The sequence below is a fragment of the Benincasa hispida genome, chromosome 7 (assembly GCF_027475165.1).
Source record: "Benincasa hispida cultivar pf3 chromosome 7, pf3_genome.v1.1, whole genome shotgun sequence".
NCBI lineage: Eukaryota > Viridiplantae > Streptophyta > Magnoliopsida > Cucurbitales > Cucurbitaceae > Benincasa > Benincasa hispida.
Window position 1 is genome coordinate 5,196,681 of NC_143484.1, and position 18,396 is coordinate 5,215,076.

General features: G+C 34.0%; 1 protein-coding gene across 2 annotated transcripts; it reads right to left on the bottom strand.

The window, feature by feature from the left end:
• Window positions 1–12,073: 12,073 nt before the first annotated feature.
• On the bottom strand, window positions 12,074–18,012 carry FRS11 (FAR1-related sequence 11). Of its 2 annotated transcripts, none has more exons than XM_039037342.2 (4): window positions 17,842–18,012; window positions 15,738–16,752; window positions 14,741–15,184; window positions 12,074–12,965 (listed from the first exon to the last, which is right to left on the bottom strand). In XM_039037342.2, exons 2-4 carry the CDS (start codon window positions 16,716–16,718, stop codon window positions 12,348–12,350), a joined length of 2,043 nt encoding a protein of 680 aa, XP_038893270.2. In that variant the 5' UTR covers window positions 16,719–16,752; window positions 17,842–18,012; the 3' UTR covers window positions 12,074–12,347. The 2 variants fall into 2 exon arrangements, with proteins under 2 accessions (XP_038893270.2, XP_038893271.2); XM_039037343.2 differs by having other exon boundaries at window positions 15,738–16,756; window positions 17,842–17,966.
• Window positions 18,013–18,396: the final 384 nt, after the last annotated feature.

Genomic DNA, 18,396 nt, shown 5'->3' on the forward strand with positions numbered 1-18,396 from the left:
GCAAAAGGAAATAACATTGCAAAGGTTTAAACTCAAGATATTTTGAAGCAACCTGTTCTGATACATCTTAAATCACTAATTGATCTAAAAGCTTAAACTAATGGTAATGATAAATTTAATTATATATCACTAACTAGAGGTATTAAAAAAACCCTATGACCCGAAAAAATAGATCAACCCAACCCAATCTGTGCGATTTGGGTAGGGTTATCAACTCATTTGGGTTGGGTTGGGTTCAAATAAATGATAATTTTATGAATTGGGTTGATTTATGGGTTCACCTAATATAACCCAAACCAACCCGAACCAACCCAAATTTATTATTAACTTTAAAAAATATTTTTTTGTTACTTATAACACAATTATTTATACATATATTGATTTTAATTTTATTTAATTCCAATATATTTTTTTGAATAATTTATTCTTTAACAACTCCTAAAAATAGTTTTATTGCACTTTAGAAAGAAAATTTTCACTATATAAATTGAAATTGAGTTGTTAATCTTAATTCAATATATGAAAATAATTAAATTAGATTTTTACACCTTTTTAAACAAAATTTTAAATAAGACTCGATTAACCCAAACAAACCTAACCTAAATATTTCATGGTTGTGTTGAGTTGGGTTCATTTTTTAATAAAAGTTATTTGGGTTGAAGAAATTTACAACCCGAACAATTGAGGTGGGTCTAAAATGTCTTTCAACCCAATCCAACCCAACCCATAAACACCCCTATCACTAACCCTTATTTTGATTATATGATTCGATCTACTTTTCTAAAGAATGAATATTGGGCAAATGGTGTAGATGATACGAATATATACTAATCTTTAATTGATTTGTCCCTTCTCTCAATATTGCAAGAAAAGATTTTCAATAAAGTTTAGGGTATAAATAACAAACTTCTCTCTAGTTTTTCTCTCTCTTCATGATAGTAAGGCCTTTCCAATTCAAAAGTGTTGGTGTTGAAATGGTAAATAATATACATATATATATATATATTTTAATATATATAACGAAAACAAACTTTTCATTGATAAAATGAAAAGAGCGTAATGCTCGAGTTACAAGGAGACCTAGTGGTGTAAAACCTAGAAAAAACTCTCAAATGATTTTATTATGTCCAAAATACTGACCCAACCTATTCTTTATAGGCATGGGTTAAAAACAAACTGTTTTACAAAGACTACCTACAAATAAAAGGTAGTTGGTTAAGGTCTATTAGTTACAATACTTAAAAATTAACTAACTAACTAAACATTCTTATAACTGATACATCATATTCCTCCCCCCTTACAGAAAACTCGTCCTCGAGTTGTCTTGCCTAAATAAGAAGAATCTAAAAGAATTATTAAAGGATCGGTAAGTGCACCCGGATATCTCAACTAGATTGACACCCACTTAACACTATCATCATATCCACTATCGTTTTAAGTTGCCAAGTGAAAGTCATTTGGTGCATGGTAAGGATGCAAGTCTGATATGTTGAATGATAGCTGGTAGAAATACAAGTTATTGCAGCCTTCTATTTAGAATAATGAGGGCTAACAAGTAAAATATGCAGTGATTATACTAAGAATTCATGTGAAAAATGAGCTTGCGTCGATCAGCATGGAAAATCTCTGCTAACCTAATATTATGCGTATTCTACGTCAAAATGTCTATTTTTGTAGCTATCGCAGGAATCGGTCGCATGCGGTGAATCCCAGACCATTGCAAAGGTGCTCGCATACGTTCATCGCATGGATGTTGCGGCTATTGATCGCATGCGTTCATCGCATGGATGTTGCAGCTATTGATCGCATGCGTTCATCATATGGAGGTTGTGGCTACAAAGTAATAACCATGATAGAAAGGTGATCGCAAGGTTGGTAGAATGTGATGGTACTTCGAAAACCAAGCATAAACATACACCCTGGGAGTATAAAAAAGATGATGTTGACATTTCACCTACCGCGCCGTTAGTGGCAGAGATTCAGAGCACGACCATTAATGCTGTAGGCGATTGAGCTTTATAAATAGAGCCTTAGAGCCCAAATTCAAGGCATCCGAGCTTCTGCCTTAAGGCAGATCCTTATGATCACAAATGAGAGCGTGAGAAGACATTCTTTGAGAGTTCTTTATTCCTTCAACCTATTCCGAGTGACGACCAAAGTTTTTCCAGAGATAGATCTCGAGAGAGACTACTCCACCGCCCATCCATGGCACCACTGACGCCCTTGATATACATCTGATGGAAGCAAGAGATTGCCTACTTTGTATTGTACTATATTTTGGCTTAAGACATTAATACATTTTGTAATCAATGCATCTCTTCATTTCCTTCGGCTCCATCATCATTAACTTCTTCTTTATCATCCCTTACTTTCATTGCAACGAACTAAGTAAAGAATGCAAGAGTTATCGCATACTCAATCATGCGGCATAGACATATGAAGCATGTAACAAACCACCGAGAGGTGTGCGTTGCGTGAGTATAGTGAATTACTCCTCTTTGCTTAGTGTGAGGCTGTTGCAACGCTTGTCTATGAGCGGTCTCAATGCTTGTCTATGAGCTGATCAACGGCGACTAATTGTCCGAGAGAGTAAATAGTGGAACTCACTAAGCAAAGTAAACAGTGTTCCTAGAGATAGGAATAATCTTATGTTCAACACAACCATGCCTATGTGATCATCTTGTCTTATGTTTGCATCATTCACCCTTTGGACGTACGCGAGAGTGTAGTCTAAAGATAGAATCTAGGCTTGAGAGAGTCATATTAGAATCTAGGCTTGAGAGAGTCGGATTAGATCGCATAAGCAAGAGTAGAAACTTAGACATAAGTTCAATCTGCTATTTACACATCGCGTGCGCCTTAGAAATAGGAATGATGGTATGCGGTCATCTTGTCTTATGTGCGCGTAAGCAAAAATAGAAACTTAGAAATACGTTCTATCGACTGTTTCGCATATGCATCACATGCATATATTTATGTATAGCATGATCACATACCTATTCTTTAATAGCTGGGATTACCCTTGAGATCAAGCTTAATGATGTGGTGAATTTATACCCTCCACCATTTTTTCTATTTTTCCATGCATCTTATTACGCGTTAACAGTTGTCGTGTCTCTACCAATTCTCATAGTCATACTTCCATTGCTTAATCTGTTTAGTTAGGAGTAGAAGTAGCGCATAGTCTTTTAACTTCATTATTCTTTTATTCATCGCTGCAAGCACATTACTTCACAACATTTAGTTACAAGTCCCTGAGTTTGACCTCGGACCACCCCGAGAAACTTGCGATCTCGTTATACTTGAAGAGAGAGCAAGAAAACCTGTGATAAGAATGAATGATCATCGCATACACGATTAATGCATATTCTTCAGTTCAACGCATGATCGTCAACGCATGGAGATCAACGTATAACATAAGATGTACGCATATTTACTCTCCATTTTTCACACATCATTGAACCCTGGATTGATGTGTAAATCTGGAGGCAATTTCAAACGATAGGCATTAAAACCCTAAGCTCGAAGGAATTTGAAAGGACCGAGCTTTCTATATTTTTGTTTATTATAGGTGCTAACTGGGAATCTGTTTTTTTGAAGATGAACCATAACCAAATCCCCTATTTGAAATTGTTGGAGTCGTCAATATGTGTCAGCTTCCTTTTTGTATGAAATGTTTACTTTCTCGATGTTTGCTTGTACTTCTTGATGGAATTGGACAATCTTGTCAGCCATCTCTTCAACATCGCTGTTAAGATCAACAGAATAAGGAAGTTGAGCGAGATCAACAATTAAAGAGGGATATTTAGCATATACAATTTCAAATGGAACTTCCCTGTAGATCTGTTCTTCATAAAGTTGAAGGCAAATTCAGCTTGTGCAAGCACTAGATCCCATTGTTTTGGATGTTCTCCATATAGGTAGTGTATTAAATTACCCAAAGTCCGATTAATAACCTTAATTTGACTATTTGTTTAAGAGTGACTGGTATTGTTGTATTAAAGGGAAGTATGGAACTTTCGCCAAAGTGTTTTCCAAAAATGACTAAGAAATTTTACATCCTATCTTAAACGATAGTTTTTGGGATGCCATGAAGTTGAATATATCCCTAAAAAATAGGTTAGCTATGTATACAACATCATGAGATTTTTTACATGGTATAAAGTGACTCATTTTACTGAACCTATCTACAACTACCATTACCGAATCATGTCCCATTTGAGTTGTTGGTAGTCCAAGGACAAAGTCCATAAACAAATGGTAGAAAATAAAGAGAAGCATGCACAACGAAAGCAAGGATCGATAACGTTCTAATTACATAAAACAAGAATAAGTATGCATAAAGGGTTAGAAATTACAACCGTTGTAGAATCCACCGCAATCTTCCTCTCCCGAGCTCGATCGACACCACCAACAAAAAATTCTCGCTATTCTTGGGTTGAAGAACATGGTTGTGGGACCGTTTTATTAGTGAAAACAAGGGAATTTCACTTTAGTAAAAGGAGAGTAAAGAGATTTTGATTGAAGAGTTTAGGTCAAAGGTCAAAGAAGCATTAGTTTTTCACACATTTGAAAAACAAAATTATTTGAAGACAAATTACATGCAAAATCCTATCTTGCATGTCTTCCACCTCAAACTCCACTAGCATGTAATCTTTAGGTGTCAAGCTTGGGAAGTGCCACTTCAAAGTCCACTTAATTAGTGGGAAAATCCAACAATTGGATTTTCCCACTAACTAATTTTAATATAAATAAAACAAACTTTTATGAAAACTTATTTTCATAATTTAGAAAATATTTAAAAATAAATTTAATATCACATATTAAATTATTTTTGACACCTAACTTTGATTAATCATATTAATCAATTTTAACAAATACTTTCATCCTAATGTTCAAGAATACTTTAAAAAATAATTAATAAATTAATTATTAATTGTAAATTATATCTCATATAAAATACAATTTTTTCTTAAGCCCGAATTTGAACATTTCAAATTCTCACTTCACCTAGTTCTTCAATTTTGTCTGTATTGAGCTAGCAAGGAGACCCGATGGACCTATAGATCATGGACTCCAATGATCCGAGACTATCTGTTCAAACTCTTTAACCTAATTAATCAATATTCGTTAACTAATAAGGCTGTCCACTATAGCCTGTAGTTACACTCCCTTCACTGTAGATATATTATGTGTCCATTTGATATAACCATGATAAATAAGTCAACCCTTCACAAGTTATTCGTAATAACGACTAGGTCAAAAGCTGTTTTACCCTCGAGATTATATCTTGCTTCTTAAGTCCCAATGATCCTCTAATGAACAATTGATTTGTGATCCAATCACTAAACTGAGTCCCTCTCAGGCCAATGAAAGGATGGGACCCCTTGTTCAAGACCCAGAGTCAGCACTTAACGGAACGACCTCTTTACTATCCCTAAAAGAGGGTAGGAGTGAATTCCGTCTTGCATCCTATGTCTCTAGCTATCTGCCCGGTCTTACCCTTGAAATGGGAGGCTTATTGAGTCGGTGCTGTTAAGCCAACCCTCACCCATGAAAATCTAAGTATAATCTCAAATAAATAGGAGTTCATAGTTAGCTCAAGATTAAGGTCACGTTACCTAGGTCATCGTTTTGAAATAGTCAGTCTTAAACAGTAAACAACGTTATAAAGTAAGAGTGACTTAATTCTTGGTCCGATCTTATGCAAACTCATTGCATAGGACACCCCCACTCCCCATGTCAATACATGAACGAATCAGGATCACTTCGTTTGTAGCATTTTACAACAAATTATAACAACTACAGAGTGGGCCGCATTCGATAGTGTTACCAGAATAAGATACCCAGCCTTATTCGTATACTATAGACTATTTTGGCTATTTACTGAACTTGATCCACTCTTATATCTCCACATAAAGTTCATGTATTCATATAATAGTTATGGATCTTTATTTTATTGGATTTAGACTTTACAAGTGCAATTCACATATTCAATAACAGTTTTATTGAATAAACGTCAATAATAGAATATGTTTAACATTACTAACTACAAGTTTTAGGACATACAACCCAACAACAAATCCTCCCATATAGAAGTTGGAGTGGGTAAAGGTGTGTAGAGATCGACATTAGTCGATGTTCCTTTGGTAGTTTGGCAAACAAAACATCTTTTCACAAAGTTTTGTACATCATGTTTTAATTGGGGCCAAAAGAATTAAGTTGAAAGAAGGTAAATCGTTTTAGAAATACTAAAGTGACCAGCTAGGCCTCCAGAATGGAGATCTATTATTAGAGATTCTCGAAATGAAGTACTAGGGATATACAAGCGGTCATTTTTTAACAGAAAATTATCAAAAATGTGGAAGTCATCGGAGGTAATATTATTAGAGCATTTGTATCAAATCTATTGAAAGTGAGGGTCAGTTGGATATAGATTAGGGATATGGTGAAAAACAGTAACCTCACCAGCTAGGATAATTAATAGTTCTCCCTTTCTACTTAATGCATCTGCTGCTTTGTTGTCTTTACCAGCTTGATGGTAGATGACAAAGTCAAACCTTTGTAGAAACGAGAGCCATCTAGCATGTATCCTGCTGATTTGGTTCTGAGATTGAAGATACTTCAAAGAAAAATGGTCAGTAAGTAAAATAAATTCCTTATAAATTAAATAATGCTCCCATTGTTTGAGAGCTCTCACGAGAGCATATAATTCTTGTTCATATGTGCTCCAATTTTATTTGGAAGGACTAAGTTTTTCACTAAAATATTCAATAGGGTGACCATTTTGGGATAAATCTGCTCCTATTCCTATGCCACATGCGTTGACTGCCACTTGAAAAGGTTTGGTAAAGTCGGGGAGTTTGAGTAGAGGACTATGGCTTAAGAGGTGTTTGATTTCCTTAAAACTATATGCCTGTTTTGTGCCACATTTGAAGTTGTTTTTGCATAAGCAGTCTGTTAAGGGAGTTGTCACATTGCTAAGTTTTTTAATGAATTTCCTATAGAAGGATGCTAGATCTATGAAAGATTGGATTTGTTTAATTGTTGATGGGGTTGGCCAACTAGAAATGACTTCTACCTTCTTTGGATCAACTTTGATTTCGTTCTTTCCTATTATAAATCCTAGAAAAGAAATTTCATGAACCAAAAGGACACACTTTTTTTTTTTTTTTTTTTAATGTTTAAGTAGAATTGATTTTAGGATAAAGTAGAAATAATAGTGTGTAAATGGTTCAAGTACTCCTGAATAGTCTTATTAAAAATCGTATGTCATCAAAATAAAGAACAAAAAATTTATTGAGGAAAGGAAGAAAAACCTTGTTCATTAGGCGCATGAATGTATTGGGGTTGATGTCCTAAATCTTGTAGGGCCTTATAGTTTGTAAACGTTGTATGAACAAACTTTTATATGATTAATAATATATGATATTTTATTCACTTTGTCTATAAAATATGTGATAATTTAGTTGCATTAACCAAAAACCAATAAACTAACATCCAAGGTTATCGTAACTTAAACATGTATGTGGAGTTATACAGGTGGATTATGTTTAAGTGATAACCTAAATGGTCTGTAGTATATGGATAAGGCTGAGTACCTTATCTTGGAGACACTACGAGTATGACCTGCTTTGTAGGTATTACAATTGTTGTAAAGTGTTACAAATGATCCAATCCTTATCATTCATGTATTAGACATGCAAGCGGATATATTCTATACAAAGGAGTTTGTATATGGCCGGACCACGAATGTTTAGTCTCATTATATAACACCATTTATAATAGGGACTTTCATTTCACTAGGATGACTATAGGTAACATGATCTTAATCCTAAGTGAGTTGTGAACTTCTACTTATAAGAGCGGTCCTTTGATTTGTATGAGTGAGAGTGGTCAGATCGCCGACTCAACAAGCCTACCATTTTGAGTATTCATCTGATTGGGGAGCTGAGAACACAACTACACAAGATGAAATTCACTTCTCCCCCGAAGCAGGGGTAAGTAGATAAATTTCTCCTTTAAAGGCTGATTCCAAGTCTTGAACAATGTGGCGCCACACCCTCTCCTGGTCCGAGAGGGATTTAGTCATGGTAAGACTATGACTTATTGTTCATTAGAGGAATCAATAGTACTTAAGGAGTTAGATGTAACTACAGGGGAAAAATGATAATTTGGCCTAGCTATACTTACGAGTAATTTGTGAAGGATCATGGTACTATTGATTGGTTATATCCAATGGATACAAAAATATATCTATAGTGCGAAGAGTGCAACTGTCGGTCTTTAGTGGAGTGCCCGACAGTCAACGTATGGTGGATAATGTAATCAAAGAGTTTAATTAATTATTCACGTACCGTTAGAGCTTCAAGCTACAGGTCCATAAGGTCGCCTTGGTAGCTTAAAAGAGTTGAGAATAAGTTTTTGGGTCAATTTGAATTGTTCAAATTAGGAAGAGAGAATTTAATTATGTATGATATAATTAAATCGATTCAATTATATATGATATAATTGTTATAATATATTTTAAACATTATACTTTATTTGGAGGAAATAAATATTTGAATGTGATTTATATATATTTTCTATGAATATGATTCATAGTTGTTAAATTTAATATAAATCAAATTTAATATAAATATGATTTATATTAAATGTCATAAAATAGAAAAAAAAACTATAATTTATATTGTAAATGATACAATATTAAAACTATAGGTTATGTGTTATATATGATATGACATATAGTTTAATATAAATAAGATATGATAAGTTAGTTATCATATTTATTTATATTATTTTTATTATTTTGAATAATAAATTCCTATTTTCTCTCCAACCACGTTTATGGTGGTTAATTGGTTTTATGGAAAAAGGAATAAAAGAAATTAATTTCTATTCTTCCTAATATAAAACTTATGTGAAATACTACACGATTGGACAGATTGTCTATACGATAGAAATTTGCAGAATTGTTCTGTTCTTCAATCTTCTTCCTTCCCCAAACTCAAATAAACTCTCTAAACCAAAATGGTCAGAGCCCACCACTCATGGGTTCTCACTCTGAGAATACTAAAGGCTCCTTGTGGTAGTGTCTCCTTATATTTTGTATTGACATATCATATTTTTAATCTATTTTTTCACTTTTTATATAATATTTTGTATTCATTAAAATTAAAATTACTAATGTTCAGCTTAATTAATTAAAAATGATTAGGTATTAGATTATAATTAAATGTCATTCATTAAATATATTGATTGGTTGATTTTAATTATAAATTACTCCATTTTTAAATATTTATAATTAAAATTATTATTGATTTTTAATTAATTAATTTTTTATCAATTGTATAATATTTATTATTTAATTAATTAATCTATTGAAATTATATAAGATCGTCTTGCTTAATTTCATAAACTAAATATAAACAAAAAATTTTTGTTCTTAAAATTCTGATAATATTTTTCATGCACAACCAATCTTTCTAGAAGAATTGATAGTAAAAGAGAGAAAAATGTGTGAGTGAGGGAAAATTAATTGAAGGAGATGGTGAGACCTTGGCCGAAGAATCTTTGGATAATTTTTCTCTTCATCTTAATTCACACAATTAGTTTCGTTGGTTGTAATTTCTGTACATCTCTCTCGCAACTTTGTAGTGACCTTTTGGATTTTCATTTTATCAAACTCATCTTCAATCTATTGTTTAACCACGAAGAGTACCTAAAAACTTAGATCGGCCGAGGTGAATACCACTCTTCCGATGATTTTTTTTATTAAATATTGGACACTTAAAAAGGAAACGTTTGACCCGATAAATTGGGTTAATAAGTCTAGGTCAATATGTTAGAGTTACTAAGTTCACATTTAGGGTGTAGAATTGTAAGATTAAATTTCTTGATAATTATGAAAAGTAGGTTAAGAAAGTAGGAGTTATTTGGTAAATGTGAAAAGTATAAAAGAAATGGAAAAATAGAGTTATTCGACAAATGTGCAAGTTCAAAAGTGTTTACTATTGAAGTCGAGTTATTTATAAATTGATGGACCCATTAACTTCGGTTAGTTAAATTGCCTAATTTAGTTTAGCCAACTAAAGAAGGTACCAACAATTATATCACTTGTGGAAAAAACATCAGTAGAATGAAGACGACAACTGTTAGATTCTTCTAGACATACAACAATCTCCCATAAGTATAAGGTAATATAAGGTGTGGTTTTTGTTCCGTTTGAAGTTTTTCACGTAAATTTTTGTATTTTTTTTTTAAAATTTTTTATTTACAAACCAAGTCTCGCTTAGCATAGTGTATGCCTTTTATGACCAAATCTTGCTAATGCCTTTTATGACCAAATCTTTATGTTTTTAGAAGGGCTCAACGAAGCCTTCTTAATTAATTTATTTTTTTCTTTTTTGTTCTTATTAACTAATTACTCACCTTTTATCTCTCGCTTCATCCCCTGCCCGCTGGCCCTATCGCTAGGTTGATATGATCTTCAGCGTTATATTGAAATTTAAAATTATAGATAGATAACATATTTTAGATTTGAATATGTATTTGAAATATATGAACATGGATATTTGGATACAAAGATTTTAATTAAAGAAAACAAAAAATCAAAGATACATTTGGAAGATCTTAATTTTGCGGTCATTCTTGATGTATTGAGAACAAGAGTTGGCGTGTGAGTGCTATTTTTCTAATGTTTTTTTTTATTTGCCTATTTTTCAAAATGAAAACTAAGAACGTGTTATATGATCCAATTCCCCATTTCAAAACGAGTTTAGAAATAATGTTGAATATCTAAATATTATGTTTTAAAAAAACAACTTTTAGCTATTTTCCAATTATCTGTTTCTCGAGTTTGCCTCTACTCTTCAACCTTGGAGGACAAGACTAGGACTACAATACAAGTTATGAGAAAGCAAAGATTTCATATCGTGTTGGGGCCATTACTTTTACTATACAACAATTCTAATTTCTTTAAGATTCGGTAGATAAGTAGTTCGACTCGAAGAGTTCTTTCTCGAAAAAGCCCTCGTAGCCGAATATGAAAATTCAATCTCTTTGGAACTGGCCAAATCTTCCAAATGAGAAGTATAGGTAAACAATTTCGAAGATACTCTGGCAAGAGGTCTTTCAATATCATTTTCAATAGCCTTCAAGGGTCTGGTTGTCATTTGGGATGCCCTTTCGACGGCTTCTTTTCCACATTTTTTTTTTTAAAATTTGTATCTATTATGCATGCGCTTAGTTTTAGTCACACCCTTTCTAACCACTATAAAAACCTTCTTGAAACCCAATTGAAAACATGAAGAGAAAATGAAAGAGTTCTGAAGTTGTAAGTATTCAAGATTCAATCCCCAAGTTCAACACGTGCATTAGAACACATTTCTCATCATTTCAAATCTAATTAATTGTTTATTTGGATTGATTTTTTTTTTTTAAAAAAAGAATGTTTTCCAAAATTCTTTTTTATTTAAACACTTTTGATAAAAACTACATAAAATAAAACACTCATATTTTTTGCAACTTCTTTTCAAAAGTGTTTTATATATAAATTTCTTTAGCTTGTTATATACTAAAATTATTTTTATTGATGTCAATTTACTATAAATGATGACTATAAAATACTATAAACTAATAATTTAAAATAATGCTCGTCACATTTATTAGAGTTGGTGGAGGTGATAGCCGAAGCTGGTCGTTGGCAGTGGTGGTCATCGGAGTTGGCCGCTAGTGATGCTGGTCATCGAAGTTGGCCGTTAGTGATGATGGCTATCGAAGTTGGCCAGCAGAGGGCCATGATAGCCAATAACATAGTGGAAGTGATGCAACTTTTGAGACATTTTCGTTCTTTTGAGAATTATACAAATTAAAGAGAGATTAACCTTTTTTTCCTAAAAAATTATTTCGAGTGTTTATCCTAAACCAATTTATATTATAAACTTACTTTTTAAAAATCCATTTTCAGTAGTTGCAAGATTGAAACATTGAGATTTTTTCAAAATGACTTATTTTTTAAATTAAACACGTAAAAAAGTATTCCAAACACAACCTAACCCTCACACATAGTTCATAACCGAATGAAAAACTGAGGCAAATTTGTAAATTAAGGATTAGAACTGAAGGAAATGCGTACACAGGAGAGCAAGCTTACAAGTTACATCAATTACTTTACATTGCAGAATTGTGGAGAAGGTAATATAATCCTTCTCAGGTAAACATTTATGGCACAACACCTCTTCCTATAAATATCATGCGCCTAAAATTAATGAACATGAAACTAACCTCATTGGCCTTCAAACTGACTCTTTCACCTAATTCTCTCTCCCGAACCAGATCGACATAAGTTACAAGTTCCTGTGTATGGTAGAAACATCCCTTGAACCTGGCAATGATGTGGGATGTTCCCTCACACGGGATAAGAGGATAGACACTTGCTCGGTTGCAATATCGAGCCTCTCCCGGGACTTGGAAGATTCAGTAACAAGATTTGTCACCATGCTCTGCAATAACTGAATCCTTTCAGCATGATCATTTGTAGTACTTGGAAGGAGCTTTGTTGAGGGCATGCTTATCCTTCTCCATCGTACGGGAAGATAGCTATCGGGTATCTGGAAACAGTTCCCAGTCGATAGGACTCGAAGAGCATGGCGGCAAAGAATTCCTGAGAACTCAAACTGGTGGCAGCTACAACTTACGATGCCTTCGCGAGGAACCCAATACACCTTCCGACCTCCATCAGCTTTTGTATGATGTCTCACAAGAAAGCCATCATCCATTTGAAATGATGCATAATGGGCTGCCAACACGAGTTGTTCTTGGAGCTTCGAGAAGGCGAAAGGAGTGAGGATGGTGGCAGCATGCGATTCCATTGGGGCCCCTGTTTTGAGGCTGATATTTTGAAGATTTTGTTGCATTGTTTGTTGTTCTCCAGCTTGATCTTTAAAATCCACAACAACAGCTACCTGATGCACAAAACGTGATTTTATGAATAATTATCCTTACATTCTAACAATAAAACCATTCTTACATGAAGTAAACTGAATTTCTTTAGGTTTTAGTGAGATCCAGTGGTTGGATGAACGTAATATCAGCAGCACGAGCAAAACCCAAACGAGAAACTATCAAAATCAAGGTCATATGAAATATACATGAATCACACAACACCAAGCAATCAAATTCTTGGCTAGTTTTCAAATCTGATTTAGCGACTCTAGATTGAACCGAAATTCTCTTGATATTTCATCCATACTGCTGTTCCTAGGGGTGGCCTCCCTCAAGGTTGTGCAGAATTTGGCATCAGTCCAGATTATAACTTCTCACAGTTCAGTCATCGTTCATCTTACCTCAATATCTACTGAACTTGAAGATTCGGGGGGATTTACCTACAAGTTAGCCTTTATGAAGCTTAACCACCCCCTAGAGTTTGACTTGATCTAGATGTATTGGATCCCTACAACGGTGAAGTTGTAAGTCTTAATACAATGGAAATGAATAATCTGCAATGCAAAGAAAAATCCCTCAGTGGGACTAGTATCCTTCGGTTTGTGTTTTCTGCTTCAAAGAGGATAAGGACGTAAACCATCTTTTCTTGCATTGCTCTATGACCTAAAAGAGTTGGATTTTGGAATTGAATGAAGTTAGGGTCCAAACTTGCAAACAAAATAGATGAGTGGATGATGACTGAAGCTTTAGGTGGGTGGAATCTCAGAGAAAAAGCCAAGCTTACTTGGAATTGTGCAGCTAGCTTCTTCTTTGACACATCTGAAGAGAGAAACCAGACGGGTTTTGGAAGACATGTTTTTACCTTTTGATTCATTTTGTAACAGTGTGAAACATACTGCTTCTTTTGGTGGGTTTCAAACAATCCTAAATTCTTTAATAATAACAGTCATTCTATTAAATCCTAAACGAATGGAAAGTCCTTATTCATAAGCTTGCTAGGTGGGGGTTTTCTATACCTCGCGCTAAGTTGCTCTTTTGTGGTCATCTTCACCTTTCTAATATATTCCTTATTTCTTATAAATAATAATAAATAAATAAAAAAAACACACACACACACTTTTCTTCAGTTTGCCTCCCTTTGTTTTTCGGCTTGGTTTTTTTATGCCGTTGTATTCTTAAACTTTTGTTCCATACAGCTGGTCTTGGACCGTGAAACCTTCCTTCAAGATAAGTGAGGTGGGTTATTAATATATCCAAACAAGGGTAGGTTCCCATAGCCCCGTTTTTCAGTGAATATATATAACACAAGAGAACTTTGACCATGATTGCACAGTTTTTTGTGTAATTATGTCTCATTTTATATCGGTAGGTTTGCTTAAGGACCAAAACAAAAAAGAAGAAAAAAATCTTCATTATATCTACTTAACGTTTCTCCTATGGTTTTTTAGTGTTTGAAAGACTCACCCTAAAAAAAAGTATTTCGAAACTCGGTAGATCTAAGCATACCCAAGGATAGACTCAATATTTGTTCATAATACATGAGAGCAACGTTCAAATCCTATGATATGAAAATAATAATAGCACTAAAAACCAACATCAAGAATAATTGCCTGCATTGACCTAACATCGCTCATTATATGCTAACTTGGCCCTACAATTTTAATCAGATAGAGGAGATGAAAGAGATGCATTATCAAACAAACAGTTATGAATTCCAAAACTGCACTGGATAAATTTTGTCATAATAGGTCAGATATATCTAATGCAATGGAAAAGGTAAGATAAATCGGCATACCTGTTCAATAAACTGAGCAAGTCGATTCTGTGCACTCAAAAATCGCTGAATAAAAGCATTGATTGCTTTTGATTGGCCAATAGTTGCCATTCCAGCAAAGAAATGGCTTCTCAAGAATGGTAATGCCCAAAGAGAACGCAAACTGTACAAGTTGGCTATGTGCCTATTAGTATGTAGACCAAATGAATTCACCATGTCCCTCCACCCTATTTCAAAATCTTCAACTGACTCTAGATTATACAGTCGACAGAATTCACTTTTCCATTCATTGTAACGTTCTCCAAGAATAGCATTAAACCATGATGGAAACTTCGCCACAATCATCCAAATGCAAAGTGCATGCTTAGTAGTTGGCAGTTCCATCGCTATTGCATCTTTGAGACACACATTCTGGTCAGTTAATATTGTCTGTGGAGCCTTCCCATTCATGAACCCCATGAATGCCTTTCATAGTGAAGAAACAAACAAATAAAATAATTGAGAGTGATGAACTATTTAAATAGATGTCATGTCCACCCCTCAGCCATAATGAATGAAGGAAATTTGATATTAAAAATGGCCATGACATGGATTTTAACTTCACTAATTCACAATAGTAGATGAAACCTGAGAGCTTGCAAGTTGACTAACATGAAAAAAGAAGGGAAAGCAGATGTTGCCAATTTCAGATTCCTCAAAACTTCTAATTGTAATTAATTTAAGAAAATGTAATGTAAGATTGAAAACCTAGTCTTAAAATTGATAAAGATGACTTTTGTATACATCATTGAAGTCCCAGTACTGATAGGCTGTTCATCCATTTTCTCGCCTAACTATTCAAATTTAAATCAAACAATCAAATACTTGCAATCTTCTACTAATTATGTTACCACTGAGAATACTTGTTTTATTTTCTAGAGTTGAATACAAGGATAAGTAATATTATAATTACCAAAAAAAGTTACATACTTAATGTGATACACTGATTGACAAAGGAATAATATTGAAAGTTTAGTACCTTCAAAGCCCATGTAAATGATCTCAAATTCTCCTCCCGAAGAAGTACACAACTTAAGAAGCAAGGCAAGCCATAGTTATTAATTCCAACCCATATCCCAAGTGGCATGTCAAATGCAGTCAATCGATGTGTGGTATCGAAGACCACCGCATCACCAAATGTCTCATAGGCCTGAATGGATGATGCATATGACCAGGCAATGTTCTCTAACCTGTTGTTTGAATCGATCACATACTCGAATTTGAAATTCGGATCTTTCTCCTTAATGTTTCTGCACATCCGCAATAAGTCAATGCTCTCTTCTTCATGATCTAATTTTCTAAATGATTGAAGTAGATTTCTTACATCCTTCTCAGTGAATGGCAAATATCCTGGCTCCACACCTTTCTCTAGCTCCATGAGCCTCATCATTTGCTGCACAGAAATTCCGGATTTGGCATACATAAGAATTCGACCCTTATCTATCTCAGAAATTGTTCGATATGCTGGAAGAAAACGGACTTGGTTAGGTTCTAATAGTTCATGATTATGGTGGTTTGCAAAACCAGTGACACGCCACTCTGGTGGTCCTAGTTCCATTGTTTTGCTTATCCTCATATATGCTTGACATCCACACCGAGAGGATTTTCTATTTCTTTGAGGCTTATTTTCGTTTGGTGTCTTAATAGGTGTGTTTCCAGCACGATGGCAAACAAAATAGCGCCTCGTAAGGCCTTTCCCGATCCCATCTTTTCCCTCTGTTCGGTGTCTACGGATCGAGAAGCCACATCTCTTTGCAAATTCACTATAAAAATCATAAGCAGAGTCATGAGTAGGAAACCTTTGCCCTATATATGGAGTTGCATCATTACTTGAATCCAGGGACAGCCTGGTTTCATCAGGTGACTCCTCCGTGCTGCCAGTTTCATCTAAAGACAAGGACTGTTGGTCAGAGGGATCATCATACACGACCAACAATGGTCCAGTCTCTTCAGACATCATATCTCATTTAACTTCTCGAGTTCAATTTAATATCCTGGCTTGAGCATTAGAAACCAACAAACGAGAATGAGAATGGGGCAAAACTAATCCATAAAATGAAAAGTTCAAAAGATTCAGCACTCTTCATTTTTATCTTAAGAATCTGAAGCAGTTTCTTCCTCCTCCATTTTCAGGAAGCAATAAAACCATGCCAAATGAGAAATTAAAGATTGCAAGTACAAACATTTTCAATTCAATCCCAAGAAGAACATGTCTAAGTCATTAAGAACCCATTTGGTAACATTCTCATTTCTTGCTTCTCAAATCCCGTTTATTATTTCTTGTTTCCATTTACTCTTTTTAAATAAAGAAAAATAGAACTTTAGTAACTGTTTCTTGTCTTTTGCTCTTTCCTTTATATTGAAAAAATAAATAGAAAGAGGTATGGTGATCACTTCTTGTCTCTTGTTCTTTGAACTCATGAAAGTTATTCTTTAAAAAATTAAAATACCCAAAATTTGTATGGTTATTTATTTTTAGTTACTTATTGTGCATTTTATAAGTAAAAAAGAGGATAAAATAATGCAAGAACAAGAAGAAGAAAAAAAAAGAAACTTGATTTTATTGTTTCTAAAATGTTAACAAATTTTTAAAACGTTTCTGACAAACGAGAAATGCTACTACCAAATACTTCTGTTTTTAAAAACTGAAAAGAAAAACAAAAATGTGATCAAACAGCCTGTGAAATGCCCTCCCAGAGCTCAAATATACTGAACAAACAGTTGGTAATGGATTTTCAAAAACAAAAGTATTTTCCTTGCAACACTGTTATATCATTTATTCAGGTAACAACCAGAATTGACCAAATGAACTAAACCCTTCAACTGCCGAGATCATAATCGAATTGGCACAAATTTTCAACAAGAACAAGGCCTACACGTCTACTTTTCATCCCAAAAAAAAAACGAAAAAAGAATGAGCAGGAACAATTGGCAACTGGGTCAGGTGTCAATTTTCAAAAGAATCAAAGGGGCACACAGATTCCTTTGATTTCATGTTTAAGAATAGAGAGTAGGAACAAATTGGGATGCAGAAAATTATATATACAGAAACAGAGAAAGAGAGAGAGAGAGAATAATTTTACCGCGATTTAAAGGTATGGATGGCGCCACGAAGATGTGAAAGTGAAAGGAGCAGAGCCCTAATTTGCGCAGGAAGGAGATGGGAGCCAATTTATAGTTCCTGCGCACTTTCTTATCCAACGCCTTTTCTCTACGATTTCTCTTCCCCGAATAAATAAACACAAAATTATTATAAATATTAAGGGAAGTTGCATGAATATTTATTTTACAATAAATATTAGAGTTTATGTAGTAAGATAAAAGTATTTGTAAATATAGATTTTTTATATTAAAGATTTAGCCCAGAAAATGCTAAAATGGACATGGGCCCATATAAAACCGTTTGGCCACAATGTAAAGGACTATTTTATTAATTATAAATTTCATTTCGACCCTTCATCTTCTTCCAAAAAACGCGAAAACACTTCCAAACCTTTCGAGCTCCGACAGTGCCGTCTCCTTCCGAATTTCAACCTTTTGATTTCGACAATGCTGTCTTCTTCCGCTCCGACAGTGCCGTCTTCTTCCCCATTGATTTTGCTCCAAACTTCAAAAGGTACGTTGTTCTTATTCGTTTC

Bases quoted from the DNA above. Each gene is read 5' to 3' on its own strand.
- FRS11 (XM_039037342.2), bottom strand. From the start codon at position 16,718: ATGATGTCTGAAGAGACTGGACCATTGTTGGTCGTGTATGATGATCCC. The intron at 15,185-15,737 runs GTACTAAACTTT...TCACTATGAAAG, and splicing joins CATTTACATGGGCTTTGAAG to GCATTCATGGGGTTCATGAA. The intron at 12,966-14,740 runs GTATGCCGATTT...TTTGTGCATCAG, and splicing joins TTGCTCAGTTTATTGAACAG to GTAGCTGTTGTTGTGGATTT.